Source organism: Seriola aureovittata, chromosome 15 (genome assembly GCF_021018895.1).
Source record: "Seriola aureovittata isolate HTS-2021-v1 ecotype China chromosome 15, ASM2101889v1, whole genome shotgun sequence".
Classification (NCBI taxonomy): domain Eukaryota; kingdom Metazoa; phylum Chordata; class Actinopteri; order Carangiformes; family Carangidae; genus Seriola; species Seriola aureovittata.
In genome coordinates this window covers 17,453,404-17,476,406 of record NC_079378.1, presented here as the reverse complement: position 1 = coordinate 17,476,406, position 23,003 = coordinate 17,453,404, and the positions used below count along the sequence as shown (strand labels likewise).

At 40.4% G+C, this 23,003-nt stretch overlaps 2 protein-coding genes and 1 long non-coding RNA gene across 3 annotated transcripts; 1 reads left to right on the top strand and 2 right to left on the bottom strand.

The window, feature by feature from the left end:
- Positions 1 to 600: 600 nt before the first annotated feature.
- On the bottom strand, positions 601 to 2,338 carry LOC130182770 (uncharacterized). The gene is made up of 3 exons (XR_008829750.1): positions 1,565 to 2,338; positions 1,226 to 1,345; positions 601 to 943 (listed from the first exon to the last, which is right to left on the bottom strand). It is a non-coding gene; the product is annotated as an uncharacterized LOC130182770 (long non-coding RNA).
- A 156-nt stretch (positions 2,339 to 2,494) lies between these two features.
- Positions 2,495 to 8,523, top strand: LOC130182769 (transgelin-like). The gene is made up of 5 exons (XM_056397914.1): positions 2,495 to 2,649; positions 6,340 to 6,526; positions 6,630 to 6,801; positions 6,960 to 7,062; positions 7,176 to 8,523. Exons 2-5 carry the CDS (start codon positions 6,347 to 6,349, stop codon positions 7,324 to 7,326), a joined length of 606 nt encoding a protein of 201 aa, XP_056253889.1. The 5' UTR covers positions 2,495 to 2,649; positions 6,340 to 6,346; the 3' UTR covers positions 7,327 to 8,523.
- A 6,791-nt stretch (positions 8,524 to 15,314) lies between these two features.
- On the bottom strand, positions 15,315 to 22,397 carry pafah1b2 (platelet-activating factor acetylhydrolase 1b, catalytic subunit 2). Its single transcript, XM_056398124.1, has 6 exons — positions 22,188 to 22,397; positions 21,631 to 21,712; positions 20,608 to 20,697; positions 20,198 to 20,314; positions 19,529 to 19,651; positions 15,315 to 18,670 (listed from the first exon to the last, which is right to left on the bottom strand). Exons 2-6 carry the CDS (start codon positions 21,709 to 21,711, stop codon positions 18,392 to 18,394), a joined length of 690 nt encoding a protein of 229 aa, XP_056254099.1. The 5' UTR covers position 21,712; positions 22,188 to 22,397; the 3' UTR covers positions 15,315 to 18,391.
- Between the last annotated feature and the right edge of the window lie 606 nt (positions 22,398 to 23,003).

The following is a 23,003-nucleotide window of genomic DNA, read 5'->3' as shown; positions in this document are numbered from 1 at the left end:
ACTGACTCTTAAGTAAAAAGAACAAACAAAAGCTGGGTTTGATTTTTTTTAAAAAGGCAGAAGTGTAAAATGTGGAAGATTTAAAATAAATAAATTAAAACAGCTGATTCAAAAAAAATATTACAGAAGCTCTGAAAGGCTTTTTTTGCCAGGATAATTTTTTTTCATCTGAAAACATTAGTTCTGCTCCTTCTTTTGGCTAGAAATGTATTTTAATCGCTGAAGGCTTTCTGCCAGAAAAGCTTTGGGAAGTCAAGTGAGATGCGAGCGAGTGCGAGCGAGAGAGAACAAAGTGTGATGGAAGAATGAATCACAAATAGGACATTCACAAAGGCTTGGGTATGAATCCTGTTATATTTATTGATTTAGTTAACTTATTGTTTTCCGTTCTTAATTTTTATTTCAAGCCTTTCATCCAGAAAATCTTAATGGCGCAGTTCTCGCATGCACGAGAGGTATTTTAAATCTTCCGAATGTGGCTGGGACGTGGCAAGACCTGGATTTAACTGAAAGTTTAGGAGCCACTCACCTCTTTAAAAACCAGTTAGTCCACAGATCCCTTAACGATACAGACGAAAAGTAAATGGACCGAGACAAAGATTTCCCACAAGATTACAAATTTATTCAACAACAAAGGTTAAAAAGTCAATATATAAAAACAACAATTTATTAAAGTTGGTAATTTAAAAAACTATAGAAAATATAAAAAGAGGTGCTTCAAGATCTGATCTGTCTAATCTGAAAATTCACACTGGGAGAGAGCACCTCACCACACTCCAGTGCCCTACACACCCACACAGCAAATCAACAAAAGGGATGCAAATAAACAAGTGAAGGAAGTGCACAATTTACCAAACACTATTAAGGGGTTGTGGTGAAGCACAGGTGATGAACTCTACCACCAAACCCTCCACCGTCGGGCCGGCCACACTCGCTGTCGCACCTACAGCACTCGCACAGGGACAGAAAAACACGTATTAGATCACAGCAAGGATAAACCTTCTTGGGTGAAAATAACCAAATGAATGCCAGAAGGGCCAACAGCGTACAAACAAAAGAAACAACTAACAGAAAACACCAAATTAACTCAAGGCTAAGTGCAAAGCACTATATTAAACAACAAAACTGAGCAAAACTGTTAACTAAACAGTTAAAACACAATAACTAAACTAACACAATCACTAAACAGAACAAACCGAGCAGAGACAGCACTCCACAGGCTCACCAGGCAGCAGAGAGAGAGAGAGCAGCAGCATCAGGATTGATATATAACCTTCCCCAAACAATTAAAACCAGGAAGCAGGCGTAACCTCATGGTGACCTTGAAGGGATCTCCCACTACCTGCTACACACACAAAAAGGGTACTTTAGATTTACTGTATAGACCGACAGAAGTAGATACAGACATTATTACATGTCCCTGTTCTTCTTCTTTTTGTGTTATTTTTAAGTTGATTTCATTTGATTACACCATGTATTATCTACCTATAATAAAAATTAAATCAAGCAAACAATATGTTTAAAAATAAAAGTGGTGACAATGGAAGTAACGTCGGCAGCTGACCTGAACTTGCATGCAGATACAGCATGTGCTGTATCAACCACTTTCAGGTTGTAATCATTAATCCTGTGGACATGCTGGTGGTTGAATATTGTAGCTAGGTGTTCTGCTGTTGATATGACACAAAAAATGGATGACATAAACATTCCCAGCAGCTCTTTACACCTTCATTTTCATTATGGGCCCAGTCGATGACTTCATACATTGCCAACTCCCCACAGTTTTGTGTCTGATGTCACGGTTTCACATCAATGCCCCGCCAGGTCCTGACTTGTTCTTGTCCAAGGGGGCTGACATGACTGGAATGCCTGGGAGGGAGTGTCTCGGCTTGTTGTCATAGAAACCGTCTGGCTGTACTGAAACTGTGCACAGGGACAAGAGTCGCTTCGGTTCGTCATGGATTTACATTTTCAGCTATTAGGAAAAAATTGTTGTGGTGTGTCATGACCTGTTCTTTTCCTTCCTCTTCTTTGTGCTTTGACATGAAGCTCAACACAGTGCAGGGATTTACATTCCACAGCTGCCTGCTGCCTGTTTCAGTTTCAGACAGATTTGAGAGGCCGCAAACATCACACGTTTGAATAAAGGCAGTAAATGATCTACATGTGCTTCACTGCTCTCTAATTACTGTAACTCCCTTCCTGTGCTCCGCAAACTTCACTGTTCTCAAGGATTTTATCATCCCTCCCTCCTTTCCTCCTAATCCTGTCTTGTTCTTTAGCGGTAGAGGGAGAAATTTGGAGAATTCTTTTCAGTGACCACACCAAACTCTCCAGTCACATGGCCTCTTTTTCCTTCCCGTCCTTCTCCTAAATAAGGAATTACAATTTGAGTGAGGAAAAGGAGAAAAAGTAAAGGGGCGGGTCATAGAGTGAAATAAGAGGACCTGGAGGCGTATCTCTCTCATGCTCTCTCTTTCTGTTGAATGTGGTGAAGTCATATATTTCAGACAAGAGTCTTTGCTGTATTTATACTGGCACTCCTGTACAGTGCACTCTGCACTGAGTTGTAAAGAAGAAGAAGAAGAGCGGGAACGCAGCAACACGAGCTCAAACCCACCTGTACTTACCTGAAAGCTACTACACAAAGTAAGTAAACTCTTCTCTCTTGGCCTCACTCAGTAACCTCCAGTTTTTCTAGTTTCTACACTGGCAGTCAAAAGATTTCTTTGCTGCTTTGAGGAGCTTGTAGCTACCTTTGTGCAGGAAACATGAGAAAAAAATGAAGTATAATGTATCACACACCCCACCCTCGCTCTCTGTCTCCTTCGGTCTTGCTCATGTTTGATCATGCAGGCTAAACGCCCAGTTAAAGTTTATCTCTTTGTGTACGGAACAGATAGCCTCTAAATGACCCACGAGTCCGAAAATTCTTGTGTTATGAAATCCTCTTTCTTTCTACCTCTCAGCTCTCAGCTCTCTTCACAAATGCCTGCGGCAAAATGTGAGGCCTCACAGTTTCAGGGAGTGTTAACAGGTTCAGCCTCTGACAAATCTCACATCAGAGACTCTTGAACATGTAGCCAGTGCTGTCTAATAACATGTCATTTTCACTTCAATATATGTTCTGAACACCAGACTGCTCCCGTTCAGGATATGGCAATAAAACTCTGCATGTGTCTGTTACACGTGATGTGACATTTATGTACCAATGTTAAGTTTTATGTGCAAGCATGTGCTTTTGATTGTGAAATAACTTTAAAACTGCGATTTTAAGTGTTTGGGCTGCTCTTGCTATCTTTGAGTGACAAGGTAAACTAAAGAGCATTGAGATAACAGTGTGGCTCCGCAGCAGCTAGGACCATGCAGACCAAAAGGGAACACACTCATGTACTCAGATATATCAGATATAATCATATTGACTACTTTATCCTTTTAGATCCATTATGTTCATATCACAACGGTTTCAGAGCAACCTTTTAGTCTTTTCTCTAATCAGATTTCACTGAGTTCAAATGGTGTAACCACCGATGACGTAGTTTTATGCAGCCTTGCTGCAATTGCATGAAAGTTGTGAAACATCTTGTAACGGATGACTCCAAACTGCTATGATACAAAAGCAGAAGAATCTGGGCGGGGGGATGAGAATGATTATTATAACAGTAAGAACTGGAGTTGAGTCTGAGTAAGACACTTAACACTCAAACTGCACATGGGCGAACATGGAGGGAAGGGTAGCTGAACAGTGATATCATTTATCAGACATGTCAGTGTAAATGCTAGTGTAAATTATATATAGTAGGTAAGAGTGTTTATATAGTCATTACAGAAGCCAGAAAGCTAATTCGGTGTGAGGTTACATATTGAACACTGAAGTCTACAGAATGATTGATCAAAGAATGATCAATTTATTATACTTATTTTCCATACTTCTGAATCACCTCAGTAACCTCAGCAGCACACATCCGTTATCGACATCCTGCTTTTTGTGGGGGGTTGTAGTTGTGACTCTATGATTACAAGATGTTCCCAGAAGCTACCGGGCCGCTCCCAGTTCATTTCTAAAGCGCATTGATGGGCCAGTCCCACTCCGTCCCTGCCCTGCTATATCTGTCTGGAGTCTGTTTTACAATCAAGTTCTCAGAAAAAAATCACTCCTGGAACTGACAGAGAGACAGAGGCATGACTTCATCTTGTGACATGCAACCAGTGGTTTACATGTGTAGTTCAGAGCTCAAAGTGCAGGTCAGACTCAGGGTTAATCTGAAGTGTTACACGCTTGACTTCATCATTCTTCACTGTTCACTGCATGTTGAGATAAGTCCTGATGTTTGCAGCTGCTGGATGTTCTGTGGCTGTGCCCCGACACCACAAACAGAACTCTTCTGATTGAGAAAGAGACTGTTCAAGAGTTCAGATGTTTGGATATTTACTTCACCCCTGTCGCTGTAACAAACTGGATTTGGAATGACTTAATGGACAGGAAGAGGCTTCTTATCCACATGCCTACATAACCAATGCAACCTCAGACAATAAACAGAGACGCAAGTGTGATCTATGCACTAGGGCTCCAGTGTGGAGCTGTTAGACACTGATGATTTTTCAAACTATCAACACATATTGTGTAAGACTAACAAGCCTCTGTTTTGCAAGGGATGTAATAGGTGTGCCGTTCTGGCCTGGAGGGACGAATGTACTTTATGGTGCATGTTAAATGTGATTTGCACAGATGCACGCAATCCTACATGGTATTTCCAACCTTTTACAATGAAAATATATGCATTTTCACTATAATTACAAAATATATTCTGTATGTATCATACTTGGGCAGGAAGCAAATAAAAGTACGAGCAGCAGGACTTATCAGCTAGTCGTATCAGCTATAAACATCTTCATATTTTATGTGCTTTTCTAGACAATCGCAAATGTCACAGGAATGTGTAACTAAGTGATTCTGATCAATAAAAGCAATAAGTGCATTATGGTGGTTACTAAGGCGCCCTGTCTCATGCTTTCACTGTTTAGGCTTGATGGAATTGTTTTCTTAAAGGTCGTTTCCATAGTGAGCAGCAGTGTGTTGTTTTGTTTAGAGTCCTGTAAACACATAGCTACCTTTGTCAGGGAGGGAGGAAGGAAGTGACAGCTGAATGAGCAAACAGGATGCAGGGAGTGGGGCAGTTCTGCTGAAGCTAAAAGGAAGCTCATACTGCATTAATAAGTGAGACAATTACTTACAGTGAACTGCAGGATCAAAATTCCTCAAGACATTTGGCATTTCCAATTTCCATATACAAAATATTAAATAGTGTGAGGAAATGTGCACATTATATCATTACGATAAACGAAGAAGAGGCTTCAGTGTACTCTGTTGTATTATAGAGAAGCAGAAACACACATACACTTTTGTACCTCTGTCCTCAATTCTTCTGACTGCTGTCTTTGTCCCGAAGTTCTAGCTTTAAATTAACTGTCTGACATTTTGGGAAATTTGTTTTCTGGTTAAGAGCTGGACGAGAAGATTGATACCACTCTCACATCTGTCTGTTGAATATGAAAGTTAAAAAAAAAAACCTGAAAACATTTGTAAGGCTCACTAATTAATATATTAAAGTTCATTTATTAAATCCCTACAAAATACTTACTGTAAAACAACAGTTTTTACACTTTGGCTTTTGCATGGACAAAAATAATGAGATATAACATGCTAATTTGTGAACTTTAGAGTTAGCTAACTTTGTTGCTGTTGGATGGAGTCAGACTAGCTATCTCCCCCTATTTCCAGTCTTTGTGCTAAGCTGAGCTAACTGGCTGTAGCTTCATATTTTACACACAGACATTACAGAGGTATCAACTTCTCGCATATTCTCATCTGACTCTCTGCCAGAATCCGAATAATCATATTTCCAAAAATGTCAAAGTATTCCTTTAACCAGCAACGCTAGATGCATAATTCTAACACTTACCCCAATCCTGACTTAAACCTATTTTTAGCCTTAGCTAGATAGAGTTCAAATAGCAACAGTAAAATTTCCCCTTGAAGAAGGGAGGACCAGACAAAATTTGCTTACTCAGTCCGAAAGTTTGAAACTAATAGGAGCTCACAAAAAACAGAACACACAACCGAAACACATTCACACTCGCATGCACAGGAAGAGAGTGACTAAAATCTTATTTGCTCTGAATGTGGGCCAGGACAGTGGGTGTGAGCAGGGTAGGGATTTGAATGTGAATGTTGTTACATCTATCAAATATCCATAATGAAAAGGACACAATAGGCTGCCAGTGAGTAAAGTTTGCTGAGCTACTCACCTATCTAACACTAACTTTCCCTCCCAACAGGATCAGCATGGCAAACAAAGGTCCTGCCTATGGTCTGAGCCGTGAGGTTCAGAGCAAGATTGATAAGAAATACGACCCGGAACTGGAGGAAAGGCTGGTGGACTGGATCGTCGCCCAGTGTGAGCCTGGTGTGGGCCGACCTGAGCCAGGCAAGACTGGCTTCCAAAACTGGCTCAAGGATGGATGTGTGAGTGTTGGGTTTCTCTGAACACAAATGTCTCTTTATAGCGGTGTAATTTACATTGTGTACAGTATATTTAGAGGAATCTGCTACTGCTGTGTGCCTGTAGGTGCTGTGTGAACTCATCAACAGCCTGTGCGGAGCCAACAAGCTGGTCAAGACCATCAAGACCTCCGGCATGGCATTTAAGCAGATGGAGCAAATCTCCATGTTCCTCAAAGCTGCAGAAAGCTATGGAGTCACCAAAACTGACATGTTCCAGACTGTAGATCTCTTTGAAGGTGAGACAACCAGCAGAACTCATCTGTATTGTTAGAACAGAGTCTTGTTATTACTGTATAAATGAGGAAATTAAACTGCACTGCAGTGGTGGAGAGTCCCTGTCTCATCCCTGGATTAGTGTGGGCTCTATTCATTTGAATTTTTTGCGTGTCCTCAGGCAAAGACCTGGCTGCCGTCCAGAGGACCCTGATGGCTCTGGGTAGTTTGGCAGTCACAAAGGATGATGGGAATTACAAAGGAGACCCCAACTGGTTCCATAAGTGAGTATGAGAACCCCCCACCCCATGAACGACCTCGTCTGGTAAAACAAAGGAGGTTTCATTTCAATGCTGAAGAATGACATTGTGGACTGAGAGTTGTGTGTATGTTGCAGGAAAGCCCAAGAGAACAGGAGAGACTTCTCAGAGGAACAGCTGAGCGAAGGCAGAAATGTCATCGGCCTGCAAATGGGCACAAATAAAGGAGCATCTCAAGCCGGCATGACAGGTTACGGAAGACCCAGGCAGATTATCAACAACCCCTGAAGCCAAGCAGTGCTTAAACGCTCCTCCAATACCCTCCTCCTTCCGTCCTCTGAAAGGCCAGTCAGCGAGGAAGGAGAAACTCTTACTCTTACCTTGGCCATTAGGTGGAATGTGACCTGACTGCTCTCAAGACAAAACTGGACCAAAACAGGGACCAACAAGAACATGTGCACATACACAACACACACTCCATGTTGAGGAAAACACAGAGATAAAGACTTTTAAGTGATTACACAATTAGACAGAGAATTTTACATAGTATTTTTACAGCAACACACTGCTAGGCCACCTTGTAAATAATATTTTTTTCATAAAGAATCATTCCAGATGTTTTGCATGTCTTAACTCACTACCTTAAAATCAGATGTTCTTTTTATTTCAACCATAAGAGTTTAGATTTCTTAGCTTCCAGACATCCACTGGTTCCAGTTCACTTCAGTACACTATAAAAATCAACAGGTAGTGACTTGTAACTCGCTTGAGAGAAGTAATCCATCACATTCAACATTAAGTTTCCTACATTAATGCAACATGGTAATGCATTCAGGAACTCTCTTCATAACTCTTCCTGCATTCAAGGGCACTCTGACATCTGAGATTTTAGACTTTTTAATGGAAGAAACAACCAAATCCATATTTATTTTTCATGGTGCCCCTGTTTGTGTTTCGTCAATCTCCCAGTTTTGCTCTTCTGACAGAGTAGCTGTCAATTCTTGAACGTCAGGATGTCCTTGAATGCACCACGGAGGACAGTTTTGAAAAAGTTCCCTGCTCATATCTGCAGAACAACAGCATAGCATAACTGTAATGTTGCGTTAACAAACATGAATGATTAAGAGTAAACTGAGCAGAGTGTTCAGTGTGATAGATTACCTGTCTCAAGCAACTTTCAAGTCTGTGCTGATTCATTGATTACTGGAATGAACTGAAACAAGTGGCAGCCTGGAAGGTAGGACGTGTCTGGAGTGCTGTGGTTTACAATAATTTTAAGTACATAAATTGAAGTATACATAGATCCACCTGTATAATTTAGAAAGTGAATTGCCTAAAAAGTTTCATGAAAAACATAAAATACAGTTGTGCGTGTTTTACCTACTTCATAACACAGTCTGTTAACTAATTTCTAATCGATGTTGGACCTTCTTTTTAGAGTTGAATGGACGATATTGAAATAAAGTTTGATTTAACTGTAAAGAAGCCTCCTGTGTGATGAATAGATGAACTAAGAGAATAGTAAGCTTTGTTGACATCTAGTGATAATGCTATTGGTCACACATTGTGTTGTGTGGCACCAGGTAAACAGAAAAGGATTTTGTACATGGCAACCCATAATAAACAGGTTAATGTTTCTTCAGGTAACTGTAGCCTAACACCTCGCTTTGTTTGCTTTAAACCTGGGCTGCGCTCCACACAGAGATGAGAAGATATGATAAAGTCTGCAAATAAAAAAAAGGAAACCTGCTCAAAGGTGGGAGGAGAAAAAATGATGGGAGGGAGGGAGTGATGATGGGTGGGGATAAAGCCTGGATTTTTCTGGCCGAGCGGCTTCCTCTGGTTGGATGGAATGACAGAAACAAGGGGGGGATTCAGAGGAGGACAATCACTATCCCCTGCCAAGGTTTTGTTTATGCTGCGTTTTTTCTTTGGGTACAGACTAAGCTATTCAGCATGAACTGACTCAGGCCAGAGATGGAGAAGAAAAGCAGGAAGGAGAAGATAGTAAAAGAAGAAAGTAAGGTTTGATGAGAGAAAGAGATTATACAGAGACAACAGGAAGGAGAGGCGCTTAAAAAAAAAGGCTTGATGAAGTGAGGCGCAGAAGATTAAGGTGGCTGGGGTCTGAAGGAGTACAGGTCAAGACAGAACAGGATTTAAGAAATCAGACAGCATTTCCAAAAAAGGACTGATCATTGCAGAGGGAGGACAAACAAAAAGACTTCCTTTTCCTTTTCCTTCTCATTCTTTGTCTGTTAACAGGAAACGGTGTGACACAGACGACTACAATGGTTTATTGTATATCCATGAGAAACCAGTACTGATTTAAAGCAAGTGAAAACAATAAAATAAATATGCAGTTTGTCAGTGGGGTGACATATATTTATGTTTTATTCTTTCATTTTTGGTTTTCTCATCTATTATTTTCACAATAAAAGCATTAGAAAACTGCTTCTCTTGTTTCATCACTGTGCTGTCACACATATTAAATAGTTAATAAAGACTTTTTACACTTGCCTCTGATGTAGTAATATCGTTATAAAGCTTTGTATAATGTCTTCAATATTAAAACGGTAGTGTTGATGGGGCTGCAGCACATTAGTCTCTAAGGGGCAGCAGCTGTCATCTCAGCTGTCATTTAGATAATCATAATTGCCAGAAAGCATTTATTATTTCAACACTAATATTTATTTCAGCTCCAGCAGACTGGTTTGCCTTGGTATAAGTGAACTCTTTGAGTCTCACACTACACTCTAGTTTATCTCAGGGGTCCATCGCTAGTCTTTTAGACGAGGACTCTGATTGCTTCTTGCTGTTCGTCACACATCACTGCCACATTGTCAACTGTTCAGTCAAGAAACAAACATATTACATGAAATGTTCAAGGCAGGTCTGACTGCTTCAGTAAAGTAGCGCAGATTAAAATAGATTCAGCTGTCTGAATTACTATCTGACCTTTAAATTGTCTATTCTAATGTTTTTTATTCAGAGTACGTGACTATCATCATCCACTTTGTTACCATAGGAGGATCATATGGAGCCAATCAGTAGGATTACTGAGGATCTTACCATTCAACTCATAATACAGTATGTTCCTTCCTAATTTATATCTTTACTCCGGTAGCTCTAATTTGATCATTTTAAGTGTCTTTATGTTCACAAAATTGATGGGGCACCAACTGAAGGCTATACATTGTGGCAGTTTAGGGTCTTTAAAATGTTCAATTAGACAAATTAGAGTTTGCAACAAGCTGCCACTGACTTTTAATTGATCATGTGTTGACAAACTGAACTAACAAACATTATAACATATAATTTACTCCCTGACTTTGCAATCTTATCAGGTATTGTTTGTAGTGAAGTATAACTTTCATCATTATTTCATGAATCAGTTAAGTGACTCATGATAAGTTCATGATTGATTTATCAGTAATAGGTCATTGTAGTAAATCTGAGTGAAAATGGGGCTTCGTAAAATGGATTGAGTTTGAAAGCTGTGCATGATGTCAACAGATATGGACTGCACTTATATTGTGCTTTTCTTTAAGTTGACCGCCTAAAGCACTTCACACTACAAGCCACATTCAACCATTCACTCATTTTCTATGCATACTTCTTTTTTCTGACACCCGCCCTCGCACACCAATGTTACATTCGGGGGGTAATTTGAGGTTCAGTATCATCAACATGCTTGAGGAGCCGGGAATTGAACCACTGACCTTCCGTTTGGTGGATGACCCACTCAACTTCCTGAGACACAGGCACGTGTATACACACTGATTGTGGCAGCTTTTACAGAAGCTGAAACAAGAAGGTTCCTGAATCTGTGTGGACAAACCCATGAGAGGAAAACTAGAATCCCCCTCATTTTATATTCTGTTATTCTTAAGCAAGGCTGTGGTTGTATTCTTTCTACTCTGGGGAGTGAAGAAACTATGTAACTGTGAGGAAAAATATGACACAATGACTTTGAGGTTGAGTTTTCATAACTCATAAATTCATTTCACTTCTGGCTAGCCACACCACTGTGGAAGGCAACTTAATTAATAAGATTGAAAAACCCACTTGTCACATTTGGAATATTCCCAAAGCAAGCTAAAACAAATTTACTTTTGATCCTTATCTCGTAGTTACAATCTTTTTAACGTTTATGCAGTGAGATTGGAGCAGAGCAGTGGCGTCTGGACTTTTTGACACAGGAGCTATTTTCTTCATTCCATCAGGGTTTAAATGAAAGTGTGGAAACACCAACATGTCACTGGCTTCATGCAGTGGAATGTACTCTGCTGCCATACAGGGGCATAACAGGGGTGATGATAGCATTGAGGTTAGAGAGGTGGCATTTTGACTGGAGACAAGCCAGATTGAACCCTTAGGCTGTCTGGGAAAATGTGAATGGGGAAACTGATGTAACACCTTTTCCTCTTTTAACAGCTGCAGCTGTACTGTTTAGCAAGACAAGAGGTGGAGCCCTCACTGGTCTGGTGGCTTCAGCAGAGGGCTGACTCCAATAACGTCCAAAGGCCACTTGAGGTTCATTTCCTGAACATGGTCCAATCCCTTGCTCCTCCAGAAACCTTGTGTGTCCTTGAGCAAGACACTGAACCTCTAACTGCTCCTGATGCTGCATCACCAGCGTGTGAATGTGTATGAAAATGGGTGAATGAGATGTACATTGTAAAGCACTTTGAGTGGTCCATAGACTAAAAAAGTGCTGCATAAATGCAGTCCATTTCAAAAATCAGAAACCATATACTGTACCTCTTTGAGTTATCAAACTTAGTTTTCAGTAGGGATTACAAGGTTGCAAAGCTGTAGCCTGCTCCAGACCTCAAGCCTCAAGCAAATTAAATGGCCATTCAGTCTGATTATCAGGCTGGAACTAATTCTACGGTTAGTAAAGTCAGTAAGGTGGTGTAAGGACACTGAGCGATCCAGTGGAAAAACCTGTCACTCACCACTGCAGAGACATGGCTTCAACCCACAGTGCTGGAGCTTTTGGTTTGGCCATGATGAATATAACTGGAAGTGTCAATGGGTGGGAAACCAGTTTGGGATTATTTTATTGTAGCAGCACTATTGCCTCCTGCTGGCTGGTTTGTCTGTACTGTCTCACGCAGTCTCAGTCATACTAATGTTATGGGCACAAAATGAAGTTTAAATAAAGGGCACCTTATTGCCTTTGTAATGAAGGACTCCAAGAGCTAGAATACTGCTTCATTTTTCCTCAGAAATAAAACAGATTACTGAAATGATCCAAACAGGAGTCCAGAATTTCAATGCTTTATCCCAAAAGCAGATCAGTTACACTATTACATACATTGTTTGTAGGTTTGAATGTCACATTTGTCAAGATAAATCTGTATTTTGGAGGAAACCCTGAATTCATATCACATATATTTTCACAATAGTAATCTAGTCTTACAACAGATGTCCTAACATAGATGAGAATGAAATGAAATTTTAATTTGGTTCTTAGGCGTGTTTGGGTTAGTACACAATGTCCGGAAGCCTGAGGTTATGAGTGACACCCTCTTTTGGAAAGTCACAATGCTCGTCAATAAATCACACAACAAAAGGGACTGAAGAAAAACAGATAATAGGTTTGTAGCTATTCAAATTCTACACTGATTGGTTGTTTGGCTGTCGTTGTTTCCTGCTGATGATTCGGCCCCAAACTGCATTTAGGCACCAAAAAAAAAAATCTATTTCTTATTCTATGACAAACATGTGCAGGCATTGGTTGACAGCTGGAGCATTGTTAGGCTGCTTTGGTTTGTGTGCAGCAGGGTGATGTCAGTCTAACGTGTTTAAGTGATGCCACAAAAGGCTGCAGTCAAGGAATGATTGCCCTGGGTGAAAGAGAAGTAAATAGGACAGGATGACCCTGACCTGAGACCTGCTGAATTAGCTTTAGAACCAAGACAATTATCGAGAGGTGCAGGGCAGAAATCAATGGGTATAAATGAATTCCGATGACCTGGTCGTGGAGCAGAAAGACCCTTTGGAATTCGTCTGCACTGTTTGAGTGACGCAGAGATGGTGTTACACAAGCCGTAATGCAGGTAAAAGAGTTTTTGCATGGTAAGCCCTCTTCGATACCCTACCAAAGTGGTTCCATGGAGGTGTCATTTGAAGTGTAAATCTATGCATGAGTGTGGTTTTCCAAATACTGACAGGCAACTTGTTAATGAACAGAGAGGCACACGGAGGCAGCAGGTTTTGGAGACTGTGAATGGTTCAGTATGGATGTCACATCAGATGAGACAAACATAGCTTCCAGGCTGAGGGTAACATAAAGACTGAATACTGTATGTGTGTGTGTGTCTCATGGGTATAAATAAGGTTGGTCGAGAACCACAGAGGAAGGTGCTGTGGTATGACTGCATGTGTCAAAAGCTCTGTACGTGGCGGCAATGAATGACAAGAGGGGGAGAAATGTAGGTCACAGGACTATCAGGTGTAAATGGTGGGTAATGTGAGAAGCAGGTGTTTCCCCTTGAAACTGTTGGTTTGAAGCCAAATATTGAAAGATGACCCTTCAATTCAAACAGAGAGAGGAAGACAAAGATGTTAAATATAAGAGACAGAGAACTGAAAGCTCAAAACTCGTGCTTAAATATTCACAAATCCTCAAAGTTCCTCAAAATGCTGCCTAGGTTAAACCATCTCTCCAATTGTTTTGTAACCCGCAAACAGCTTAAAATCTGCAATTTATCACCTAAATAACCAGTCTGGACATTCTTGCACCTTATCATGTCACAAATTGCTTCTTACTGCATTTGACAGGGCTCATGAGGGCTTTCACCTGGCTGATGCTAGTTACTACCAGAGGCAGAAAGCACAGTTCCAACACGTTATAAAAACACCACAGTATCTTGGTGACAGCAGAGACATGTCCCTCTTGTAAACACTTGCTCTGCTGCTAAGCATGAAAAGCATGAAAATAGCCCAGTTACTAAGAACTTTCTCAAGAGGTTTCTGTGTTTTCTAAGCTTCTTCTTTTATCATGACAACAACTTCTGCGTTTCATTTCCTGTGGAATATAATCTGATTGTGAAGTTAAAACATGTGACAGATTCATTTTCATTTTTGACCAAGATGTACAACATCACAAGGGTCACAGCACATGGCGCTGGCACAAATACACACATGAAAACAATGACATCTGAGAGGCATCATCCTAAAACATGAGTCGCATCACATGGTGATCAAAGAACCTGAACCGCACGAGGGGAATTTGACTAATTTAGACAAAACAAAGCACAAAGTCACTTATTTGCAAGGGAGTAAATTTAATCTTTGGAATTATTTTTAGAGCAACCTCACATTTCATTCATAAGCATGCCAAAAACAGTGAACGGACAGTTTGTCAAATCAGATAACTACACCATCAGTATATAGCTGGTGTGTACAACTATTCAGAATATGTGTACTTCCGTTTATTTCCACTCTGGGCCAAAAGTTTAATAGTAGACAATCGGTGTCCCTGGTGAGTCCCCATGCTGTGTTATAAGATACAGTATTAAAGCTATAGCCTGCAGCAGATGACACATGGGTCTAAAACCCAGATGCATTTCTCACACTTGGCAGGATGGTATAACTCTGACCCAACAGGTTCATGCAGAAAATAATAAGTGAGAATGTATATCTAATGTTTTCTCCTTGCCCTCCCATTTCAATCAGGCCATTCAGATGCTAAACAGGGTCAACAGAGCAGGAACAACATGCAAGGCCAAAGATTTTATCAGGGTGTAGCTAACTTGCCTATGACGCCTCCACCTCTGTTGATGGCTGTTGGGAGTAGAAAGTTATCATTTCTTATTTCACACATGTTGATAGAAGGAGCAGTCAAATATTTATCTACAGTCTGCCTGGCAAGTTTTAAGACTTATAAAAACATTAAGTGGGTATTTAGATATGTGTCCATGTGTTTATTTTCATTTCCCTATATGTTTAATGTAGGAAACGTTTTACCATTTCAGGTAATACTGATTCATGTGACAGATTAGTTCTTTGCTTTTACTTTGAAAGCCTGACAAAAATGGAAAAACTTGTGCTTTAATCCTTCAATTATTTCTGTGTCAGAAACATGAACTCATAATCTAAATTCAAGGAAAATTATTTTACAGTGTTTAGTTTTGGGCTGAGTTTAATGTGTTGATAGAGCTTCAGACTTCACTCTCGTTCTGCAGTGTGGGCCTCCAAATTGAAGCACTATTTTTGCTACACTGGGACAGTTTTGGGTCACAGTTAAAATGAATGAGAGCAACATCAAAAGTGAGCAAATGGTTTATTAAATAGGTATTTTACAACTTGCCAGCAATCACATACACTCCAGCACGCTTAACTAAATGTTTAATGAGGACGTTTTTAACAGGAGATTGCCTCTCCTGCATTACCTCTGGGTGCTGTTGGTGAATTATTACAACATTAGAGAGATAAACTTGGTGAAAGCAAATTAATTAGGCAATAACACACTCTCTAGCTGGAAGAGAAGAGGTGTGGAACAAGCACTGAGTCTTGTTAGTGTCTTCCTAAATTTAGTTCTCTGATGAAATGGTTCCCTCTGTTGGTGAGTCAGTGTGTAACACTAACACATGGTGCTGCAAAGTGTTCATTTCACAAGCACAACATCTTTTCTTTCAACTTCAAATATGATTTGATAATGACCAAAAATAGAAAAGACCACTCTCACACATGATCAGATCCTTGTTTTTTTTTTTTTTTATTGGAATGCTTTAACGCAATAACGTGACAGTGAGTCAAAACAGTGCAAATACTGTATTGCACCAAACACAAATTCCCACAATCTGAACCCTCTTCAAGCACCATTTTCTCAAGCTTCACTTGTCTTATATACAACTGGGGTCACTTCTAAACACGCATACATCCAACTTACACAATTCAGTACCAGACATACTGTACACAACCATCCCCATGAACACTTAAGGCACACACATACACTATTCATATTTTAACACAGCACGCAAATGTGCAGAGCTTAAGACAGCAGTATAATTTGATGCTCGACAAGAGACTCTCAGCCACAAACCAAAGCCACGGAGAAACAGCTACAGTATAAGCTCACAGACGAATGCTTCTATGTACATGACCTGTGATTGCTTTTTAGCATTTAGCATGACAATATTTAGTATAGCTGTGTTCAGTAGCTTAACCATGTGGCAACTTTATATTCCTTAAAAAAATCAAAAAAATCAATAACTATACCATGTAGAGATGTCATGTCCCAGGGTGGCAGGGCTGGAGTCAACTACAAATACGACAGGGACAGAAATAAAGAGGTGGTGAGAAACAGAATGAAGAGAAAATACTGTATATTCATGTATTAAAGGGGGCGAGGGAGAGAGAGCCTGCGCTCTTCAAAGTCTGAGGGTCTGACTATGAATATTTGGACATACAAGTGTGAGATACAGATGCTGGAAGAAACTGTCCACGTCCCACAACAGTCTGTATTCATAAGGAATAACTCATGATAGGCAATGTAAGATGAAGGCAGGACAGGAGCTAATGTAACAACCACCTGCTTCTCTCAAATTTCTTTTACTTGGTTGTGAAAAATAAAATGAAGTGCAGTGCTGCACTGGAGCACGAGAATATCATGGCCCCGAAATTCTATTATTCTTCACAAAAATGTCCCTAAAACACAGGACACAGTCCAGAAGTGGTTGGGAGCTCAGTTTAAAAAGCTGGGAGTATGTAGTTAAGCAATAAAAAAAACTTCAAAATTGTTAAACTACTTCTTTTTTTAGACATTTAAAATGAAATGTCTGAAATGAAGATTTTTTTTTTTCCTCCTAAAATAGAATTTTAGGAATTTGTCATTCTACAAATAAAATGTGTGAAAGAAGCTTTGCACGTAAGCAGCGGGGTTGGGGGGTGTTTGGAAGACCCATGTAGATTATCGGACAAGTAGATTCAACAGCGCAGCATCACTTATGGATATATGAATACATGATTTTGGCTGACATTCATTCATTTAATGTACATAAACAATTAATGCATACTTAATGTAATACAGAAGCATTGGCTGACTTTCTACACCAAAGCTGAGGCTCACCTTAAAACATGCATGCAGCGAACACCAACATCAGGTTTGAGTTGAACATTTAGTTCAGTGATGAGTTTAGGTGACACGAAATGAAGTAATAATCTACTGTATGTGTGGTCTCTCCAGATATCCACCGATCTATTTTATATTGATTATCAATTTGTAGAGACATCTAGTTACACACCGAGTTCAAATGTGAACATTTAGTAGACTAAGTGCTCCCTGTCTGGCTGAGTATATGAAATAGTACACATAAAGAACTGGACTGACAAAACTAACAGAGTAAATTTATATAAATTATTTTATATGTTGTTGTATGTGTTGCAGGATTACACTGTAAGCAAAATCATCTAATTGTGAGAGTTATTTTTAAATACCACTCACATCATATAGTGTGCATCACAGCAGTAGTCCCTCTGTAGCAGTGGTTCCCAACCTTTTTATTTAATGTAACACCAAGGAGTGATTTTTACTTCTCCAATAGTTTTTTGGATTTTTATTTGGAAGCCTGAAAAGGTGGAAGTATCCAGTGTTTCATAATAATTAACTTAATAATTTCATAATTTAAAAAAAGCAAGAAATAGAGGAAATATAAACATTGTTTTATGTCACAGAAATATTTTTCCTTTTTCCATCTTGTGACCCCTCAGATTTTTCTTGGCCTCCCCTGGTGGAGGGGGGCTGACCACCAGGTTGGGAACCGCTGCTCTGTAGTATACTGGTAAGACTCATAACATTGTACAATGCTGGATAATGTTCTCCCTACTGTGTGCTTTGAGCTGGACTTCTAATGTGTTAATAGTAAGGCCGCGCATTTAACACATTTGCGGACATCAAACAAAACATGAGGGAGGAATTTTTTTGTTTTGTATCATGTATCCGAGGCAAAGGTGACAGAGGGAAACGTTCTCTTTATCCACAGGCCAAGATTAATCTGTGTGTGTGCCACTGCAGTCCCACATATCTCAGTATATCTGTGTATGATTCAGAGTAGTCTGACCTTGGTAAATCCTTTTTGCAATAGAGCTTACTACTGCAATCACAGTGTCTACGTCTGTAGTGAGGTCTCTCCCCCTCTTCAGCACCTCTCCACACCCAACCCTCCTCTCATGAATGTCATCCCACACCCCTTGTGGGCCCACTCACATCAGGGTACCCCCCACCCCCCCTCTGTGAGTGAGCCCTTCCTCCTCCAGGCACCAGGGGCACGTCTCCCCCATCTCCAACAGCAGCGGGTGAGACATGCCTCTGGATAAATGTATTGCTCAGCCACGGCCCTCAAACCAGTGACGCCCTTCTCTCCTCTGGCGTCTCCTCCAGTATCTGAAGCAGCAGGTCACAGAGGGGCTTGGCCACGGCACGGTAACCTGATGACGTCAGGTGAAGGAAGTCAAACATGTCCTGTTGGATGATGGTTCCGTCAGAGTGGACAAACTCCCCGCTCACATCCAGTAACTGAGCCTGGCCCAGACGCGGCAGCCAGGAGCGCAGGAACCCGTTGATGGCAGCGTTCTTTTCCCTCAGAGGGTTGGGCCGCTCCCCTCGAGGCAACAGACCCTGAGGACAACAAAAATATATTTTTGATGGTTGTTTTTTTTAAAAACATCCTTAGGGGTAAAAGAACCTAGAATTAACTCTAAAACTGGCCAATCACCTTTTACAGGCCTATTACTAGCATTTCCCACAGAAACTCAGGGGCATGGATCATCTATAGGTCAACAGACTCTTAATTCTTGATGATCAACATACATTTTAGTATTTCAATAAATACAAAGCATTTTTTTTTCTTTGAAATTTTACCCCTTATTGTATGTTTCATTGACTAATTTTTATCTGTACTCTTATTCTAGTTATCAATTGTTTATAGTACACTAGCCTTTTGGCAGAGCCTCAACAGTATGCCACCTAGAATCAAAAATATACTGTAACAGCTTTGAATCTTAAAGTATTCATATGGATAGACAATTTGTTTCACTTCATATTCTAAATTTCTTATTTATGGAACACAATCTAGCTGCTTGTTCTTTGGACTGTACCTGCAATTGCCTTAATTGGAGAGAAGAAAATATAGAACTTCAAAGCATTTTGTTCTGCCATGTTTTTGAAAAACAAAAATTAAACATTTTAATAGACCTGTTTTCATTTGAGTGATTTTTTCTGACCCCATCTTTTACAACATATTGTCAATAAACAGCATGCCCAAATTTGACAGCTGGTGATTTTTCAACAGTAATTGTGTTGCACATCAAGTATGGATACTTTATATCATGCAATGTTCATCACATTAAAGGGGACTTAATTAAACAATACTAAAGTTACTTTGTCTCAATGTGACAACTGTAGAGAGAAAATGAAGACATACCTGTTTAAATCAAACTAAGTGGAACAAAAGACAAGACATACAGCTGAACTTACCAGTACAACTATCTTTGCCTTTGGGAGGTGGGACGTGAGTAGCTGTGCAATAGCAAGAACTCCTCCTGCAACTTGCTCGGCTGTGTGTTCGTAATTGTTGGTTCCTACCCACAACACCACCACCTGGACAAGACCACAGACAGATGTGTTGTTCACTTTCAGTGAACAAACAAATCTCAGGAACTGTTATCAAAACCTGATATAGTGTAAAAAACTAAGAAACCTCCTTTAAGTTGTTTTGAGAGAATTAGTTCTCATGGCTTGAATGTCTACATCATCAGCCAGTAACCACAGCTAGGGAGATAAAGCAGACTGTTGCTGCTACAGTGTTTTCACAAATGCACACTGCAGCTAAATGACATGGCTGCTGTGGCCACAAAAACTGTTCTGGATAAACTCTCCTCTCACAACCACAGACAATCAGGCCACCTGCTCCAGCTACATTTAACAGGATGAGGAGGTCTGGGACAGCTACATGCACATTTCTGAATGTGTGTGTCAGAGAACTATAAGCAGTGTATGCACATTTTTGTAGATTACAAAAATACAGTGCATATTGTGCAAGAGTTTGTTTTGCACCTGAGATGTTACAGTGTATATATGAAAGGTAAATAAAATTATTTTACGCAAAACTGTTTTCCTCTGAAGATCTTAGCAGCCTGGTCTTACCTTGGGACGGATGTTCTCCAGCTCTCCATTCTCCAGCCTCCACAGCACATTACAGGTGGTGTCCCCTCCAATGCCAAAGTTGAGTGCGTGAAGAGGAGAGAACAACTCCCTCCAGACCTGTGGACAGGACACCAGAAATCTGCATTTCATACAAGAATCTCATATTTTGGCGACTAATATCAATTAACTCAGATTCTGACAGCAAAGCATGCCAATCAGGAACAAAATGCATTACAACAATATACATATGTATCAATATAAGACTAGTAGTAAGGCAACATAAGCATATGTACAACACAGTACATTAAGTTGAGTATGTAGAGTAGTGTGTGAAAATATTGAGATTTAAAAAAAAAAAAAAAAAATGAAGATGCTACTGCCATGTGAGTAGAGTTGATGTCTTATCTCACCTCATACTGCTGCATTAGTTGTATCATAGAATCCCCCACAAAAAGCACATCTGGTTCACCATCCTTACACTCCTGCACAAATCTTGTGTGCTGTAAAAAACAGACTCATCACATCAGAGCTCATGATGTAGTCCACAATTGTGAAAGATTTACAGAAAACAGTACGATCTAATGAGTCCCACATTAGGCCTTTCAGTCTGAATTAAAACCTTTGTGTTACAAGTTTTCTTAGCAGGAGGATAATATTCATTAGGCTTCCAAGTCAGAAAAAAATCCTGCAAGTTCATTACAGCTTGGAGCAAGCAGACTGCCTCAGTCCTATTAGTTTTGGAGGATTAACCTTGCATAGACCTGCTGGGAGGAGCGACTAAACAAGCTAGAAAAAGTGAGTGTCTAAAAGAAATACAAGTCATGGGAATCGACCTAATATAATGATGACCACCAATATCAACCTCACCTCTCACATTAGTCACTAATATTATTGAGAATATCACCCAAACATCGTCTCATCATTGGTGCAGATCTAGCTTGCATCTCTTTATTTGAAAACAATCACTTCCACGGGATCACAGCACAATCATGAACATCAATGGTAAATGGTAAGATTAAATTACGACCTAATAAAATGTGTAGTAAATAGGGGCAAATTAACAAATAAGGTGATAAGAAAAGTCATAAATTGAAGACTGGGGTGATTTATGTCACACATGGAAACAGAGCCAGACATCACAGTGGGATATTATCCTCTGTTCATTTTGTGATTTTAGAACATGCAAAATTCACAATATAACAACATTGCAACCAAGAGCGACCTGGATAAAACTCCAAACCAGTGTCTGTTTACATTTACTTTTAACTATGTATTGATGACATGGAGAAGCACAGATAAGCCCTGGAATAAGAAGATCCTCTAAGAAATAATGCAGCATTTGTCTGCATACATGGAACAAATCTAGTATTTATTTTATGATATATGGGGACAAAGAGTGGATGTTTTCTCCAGCAATAATAAATATCACCAACCTGTGACATCCACCGTCCATCTCCTTGTACATCCTCTACTGGCTGAGCCACTGCAGCTGGGTTCAGTTCATCACCACTCATCCTAAAGGACACACTACCGTTTATTACTCACTCAGGGATACAACAAACATTACATAACTATATGCACACATTACACTTATAAGAGGGGTTGGGGTTCATGTTGTTTTAGGTTTGGTGCTACAGAATGAGGAGGAAAGCAGCAGCAGCAGCAGCAGCAGCAGCAGCAGCAGCAGCAGCAGCTAGCAGAAACCACTGCTGTTATGCAGCAGCTTAACGTTACGGGAGCAGACAGACTGTCCTAATACGGATGTAGGCTACTTTCGCTTTCAAGGCGGGTGCTTACAGATCACAAAGCAGATCGCATTAAATCCGCTAGGATACTGTTTATCTGCCGTTAGCTTGTTAGCCACCTAGCTAGCCAGCTAATGACTGGAGACAGTTATAGCTGCATCTCTGATACTTAACGTTTGACACGCCTGTCGTTAATGCGGAAATTTCTAGAAATTACTTTGTTCTTTACGCACAAGACGAGCTACCTTGCAGGGTGTTGGTTGTCACTTCTCAGCTCCTGGCTTCAGAGTAACTCTTTAACCCCGGCTTCACTTTACCGGTGTCGGGTAGTCGACGCGGGTGATGCTCGGTAGCAACCGTTAGCTGACTCCAGCTCGACGAGACAACAAAAGGTGTGTCAAGAAGGGGAACTACCGAGACTCTCTAACGAGGAGAGCATCGACCTGCCACTACTAGTTGTAACACCAATGGAGGGCACTGCGGCGAAGTACAGCACCTCGGGTATCATTTACCCTGAGGAGTGACTCTCAGGCAGCTATTCCTTACAGGATCAGACTCAAGCTCTTTTCATGGCCATAACTAGCCTTAGCTAACCGCCTGTGACATAAACCTAAACACGGATACCTTGTGTAGCTTATCGACGTTGCATAGCGTCTAGGTGTGCTTTCCTGAAAGGTCAAACGCAGGGCAAAAACACTCCAACTCAACTGGTCCCGCAATGAATCATGGGTGGTTTGTTGGTTTGAATATCCTATTAAATACAACCTAACACGTTTTACGTCAGATTCCCAAACAACGAAATTCTTCTCCGTTGTGTGAGACAATTTGGTGGATGTCAGACAGCAGCTGTGGCGCAAAATACCTTAAAGTGGGAAGATACACTTTAGTTGAGACAACGTGAAGCATTGCTGACATCTTTGCTGTGACATACTGTAAAATGATCTGTCACCTCCACTCGTGGCCAATCTTGATCTCAGCTCTCTGTGTCAGCTGATCGCAATGCATCATGGTCACGTTAGCCCAATTGCTGCCTTCCAGCACTTCAGGAATTACAGGAAATA

Bases quoted from the DNA above. Each gene is read 5' to 3' on its own strand.
- pafah1b2 (XM_056398124.1), bottom strand. From the start codon at position 21,711: ATGAGTGGTGATGAACTGAACCCAGCTGCAGTGGCTCAGCCAGTAGAG. The intron at 20,698-21,630 runs GTTGGTGATATT...TGTTTTTTACAG, and splicing joins ATGGACGGTGGATGTCACAG to CACACAAGATTTGTGCAGGA. The intron at 19,652-20,197 runs GTAAGACCAGGC...GGTCTTGTCCAG, and splicing joins TGGAGAACATCCGTCCCAAG to GTGGTGGTGTTGTGGGTAGG.
- LOC130182769 (XM_056397914.1), top strand. From the start codon at position 6,347: ATGGCAAACAAAGGTCCTGCCTATGGTCTGAGCCGTGAGGTTCAGAGC. The intron at 6,527-6,629 runs GTGAGTGTTGGG...GTGTGCCTGTAG, and splicing joins ACTGGCTCAAGGATGGATGT to GTGCTGTGTGAACTCATCAA. The intron at 7,063-7,175 runs GTGAGTATGAGA...TGTATGTTGCAG, and splicing joins GACCCCAACTGGTTCCATAA to GAAAGCCCAAGAGAACAGGA.